The 3,001-nt window shown below is 40.7% G+C and overlaps 1 protein-coding gene across 1 annotated transcript in view; it reads left to right on the top strand.

Annotated features, from left to right (window-relative positions):
- The first annotated feature begins 1,919 nt into the window (after positions 1 to 1,919).
- PLOD2 (procollagen-lysine,2-oxoglutarate 5-dioxygenase 2) overlaps positions 1,920 to 3,001 on the top strand; it is a 30,336-nt gene continuing 29,254 nt past the window's right edge. The window contains exon 1 of the mRNA XM_026040095.1: positions 1,920 to 2,011. Coding sequence (XP_025895880.1) covers positions 1,976 to 2,011 — 36 coding nt within the window. The 5' untranslated portion in view covers positions 1,920 to 1,975. The remainder of the gene's footprint in view (positions 2,012 to 3,001) is intronic.

The following is a 3,001-nucleotide window of genomic DNA, read 5'->3' as shown; positions in this document are numbered from 1 at the left end:
GTCGAGGGAGCTGATCCTCCCCTTTTACTCAGCCCTGTTGAGCCYACATCTAGGGTGTTGCAGCCAATTCTGGCCTTCCTAGTACAGGAGAGACGTGGAGCCATTGGAGTGAGTCCAGGGAAGAGTTTAAGATGATTAAGTGCCTGGAGCATGCCTCATATGAGGAAAAAGCTGAGAGTTAGGCCTGTTCAGGCTGGAGAACAAAAGACCAAGGTATAGGGGAGAGTAACTTATCAATGTGTGTAAATAYCTAAAATAAGCATGTTGGACCAGCTTCATGGATGAGAATCAATGGACGCAAACTGAAATACAGGAAGCTCCACCTAAGCATGGGGTAAGACTTCTTTACTGTGAGCACTGGAACAGGTTGCCCAAGGAGGCTGTGGAGTCTCCTTGCTTGGAGATGCTCAAAAGCTATACAAGCTATACAGACATAGTCCTGGGCAGTATGCTGTAAGTGACCCTGCTTGATCAGGGGGTTTGGCTGGATGACCTTTGAAAGTCCTTTCCAACTTCAAGCATTCTGTCATTTMAGTGGAAAAAGTATTAGTGACTCCTGAGACCAATCTGCACAGTTTGCCTACAGCTATATTAAATAGATTTAAATTTCATTGAGCTTTAGAATGTGTTTTTATGTTAGCCTGCAAGTTATCTCTGTGTTCCTAAAGATGTATTTACTAGTTGAATTAACTGCCTAGGGACTCCTCTCAAATACCTGGGTATATGCTTGCAGAGTGTCATATATGTAGCAAGTAAGATACCATTTCCCTACAAAGAGGAAAGTGGAACATCTTCCAGTATGTTAATTCTGCTGGTGTCAAACAAAACCAGATGGTCAGTGATTGACTTAAATGGATTGATGATGAAGCCTCATGTCTGAGGACTACTATGTCTGCATTGGTGAAAGAGGTGAGGATTAGTGGCAATGGTTTTYACAGCAGCCACCTCTATCAGTGTTGCAGTGCTGGTGAAGATAAACCCAGCAGACTTTTCCTGGGAAAGTGAGTTAACAGCAGCACTGTGTCTGGAATAGCCATTAGGCGTGATTAATTTTGCTTTCTGTAAGGACTGATCTCATGAGCAGCGTTTAGAGAGCAGCTGTTGCTTGAACTTAGACCAAATTGGGTATGTGCTGTRGGATCTGGGCTGGTCTGACTGAAATACTTCATGTTGGAGGCAAGTCCTGTATTTTTGATAGCTTTGCATTATGTGTCCCAATTATGCACTGTATTGGATAGAGTCTGGGATATGGAAAGGAAATTGGTTGCAAAGACATACAGCTTGTATGCTGTAAGTGGGCAAAATGAGCACTGGTATAGTTTTTATGTACCAGGTTCTGAATAAAACAAAGTGCCTCGCTTCTTTGTCTCTGCGAAAGGCTTAAAAGTACTAAATGCAGCCTGGTTAAGGACRTGTTTCCACTGGGTTTTCCATCCTGTTTTATTATTGTTATTATTTTAAAATCAAAACTATTAAAGTCTGWCTGCTGTTGCTTTTAGGATTTGTTGAGATGTGGTGAAGTTCTCTAGTATCATTCAGCTCTGGATATGAGGTCACAGGACTAGCTTAGACCAAAGAGTAATRTATTATTTTGGTTTTAAAGAGTCCTTCCTGTCCAGCAGTCATAGGAACTTTGTTTTTATCTCTTGAGATGATTATTTATGATAGATATATTTCTGTGCTTCCTCTTCCTGAGGATAATTTTAAATACAGGATCCTCCTCCTTTGCATTTCCTTGTTTGCTGATGTCCCAGGTTTGTAATAGGACAGTCCATTCACCTTCTCCCTTTGAACAGGACACAGAAGTCCTGTAACTCCTGTGCTGTTCATAGGTCCAGTGCTGTTCCCTATGTTTTTGTTCTGAACTGTGGCTTACAAATATATTAATGAATATTCCTTTTTTTTTTCTTCTCACTCAGATAAACTATTAGTTTTTACTGTAGCAACTAAAGAAACAGATGGCTTTCATCGCTTCATGCAAACTGCAAAGCACTTCAACTATACAGTAAAGGTATGGTATATTTTCATGCTGCTTACATCTTGCTGGTGGCCCTGTGCTAGATCTGCCAGCCTCTCTCTGAATGTGCCATGCCCTTAAATTATGCTACAGCTTAAAGTTACTGTGATCAAGAAGAGGTTTTTGCTTGTTTGTTTTCTTAATCTTAGAAATTTCTGTTGTTTCATTTCTGTCAGTTTTGCTGGKTTTTTTTCCCTATTTATTCCAAGCAATCTTGTATCCCTTTGCATGCTCAGTCAGAGCTTCTGTCATAAGTTATCATATAGCCTTGCTTTTCAGGGCGTCTTATWTATTTGAGTAGTTCCATGGGTGTCTGTCAGCTGCATGGGCAGCCAAAAAGCTCTGTAGGGCCCCTCACTCCTTTAACAAGGCTGGATCTCTTCTGCAGCAGAGGGAGGATCCCACAAGTGAAGAATTCCATTGTGTTTTCCAAGAACCTGTAATTCTCTGAGAGGACAAAGCATTCCAGTCACCCTTGCTGGTCTTTTCTGCCTTGCTCCATGTCTGCATATGACACGTCCTGACGTTGGCCTCTGTGTGACCTTGATAAAAAGGGAAGGCCCCTCACTCCCTTCTAACTCTWCCTCACAAATTGAACCAGCAAGAAAAAAAAGAGGATTTCACAGGTTGTATTACATTTTTGGGGCTACATTTTAGCAGAGTGTTAAAACTATAAATAAGCTATAAATAAGAAATAAAAAAAAAGTTGTCCCTAGTGATTTCATTTTAGAAACAGTTTGGGTTTCTGTAGTTTTATTTCTGCCACTGAACTTGGAAGACTGAGAAGTGAACCTTTTCTGACATTAGTGCTGTATTCAACCCCATAGAAGCCTCTAGCTACAGCTGTTAGCTTGACAGATTTGTCCAAAACACCATGTAAGCCTAACTTGCACATTTTAGTAGAAGTTACTTCCCCCCCCCAAAAGTATACTCTTTAAAAGCTCAAATGCTGCAATGATGCAAAAAGTTTAAGGACTTTTTTTT

This window comes from Nothoprocta perdicaria, unplaced genomic scaffold (genome assembly GCF_003342845.1).
Source record: "Nothoprocta perdicaria isolate Ctin4 unplaced genomic scaffold, notPer1 scaffold_25, whole genome shotgun sequence".
Classification (NCBI taxonomy): domain Eukaryota; kingdom Metazoa; phylum Chordata; class Aves; order Tinamiformes; family Tinamidae; genus Nothoprocta; species Nothoprocta perdicaria.
Note: the sequence above shows the minus strand (reverse complement) of the source record. Positions and strands in the feature narration are given on the sequence as shown.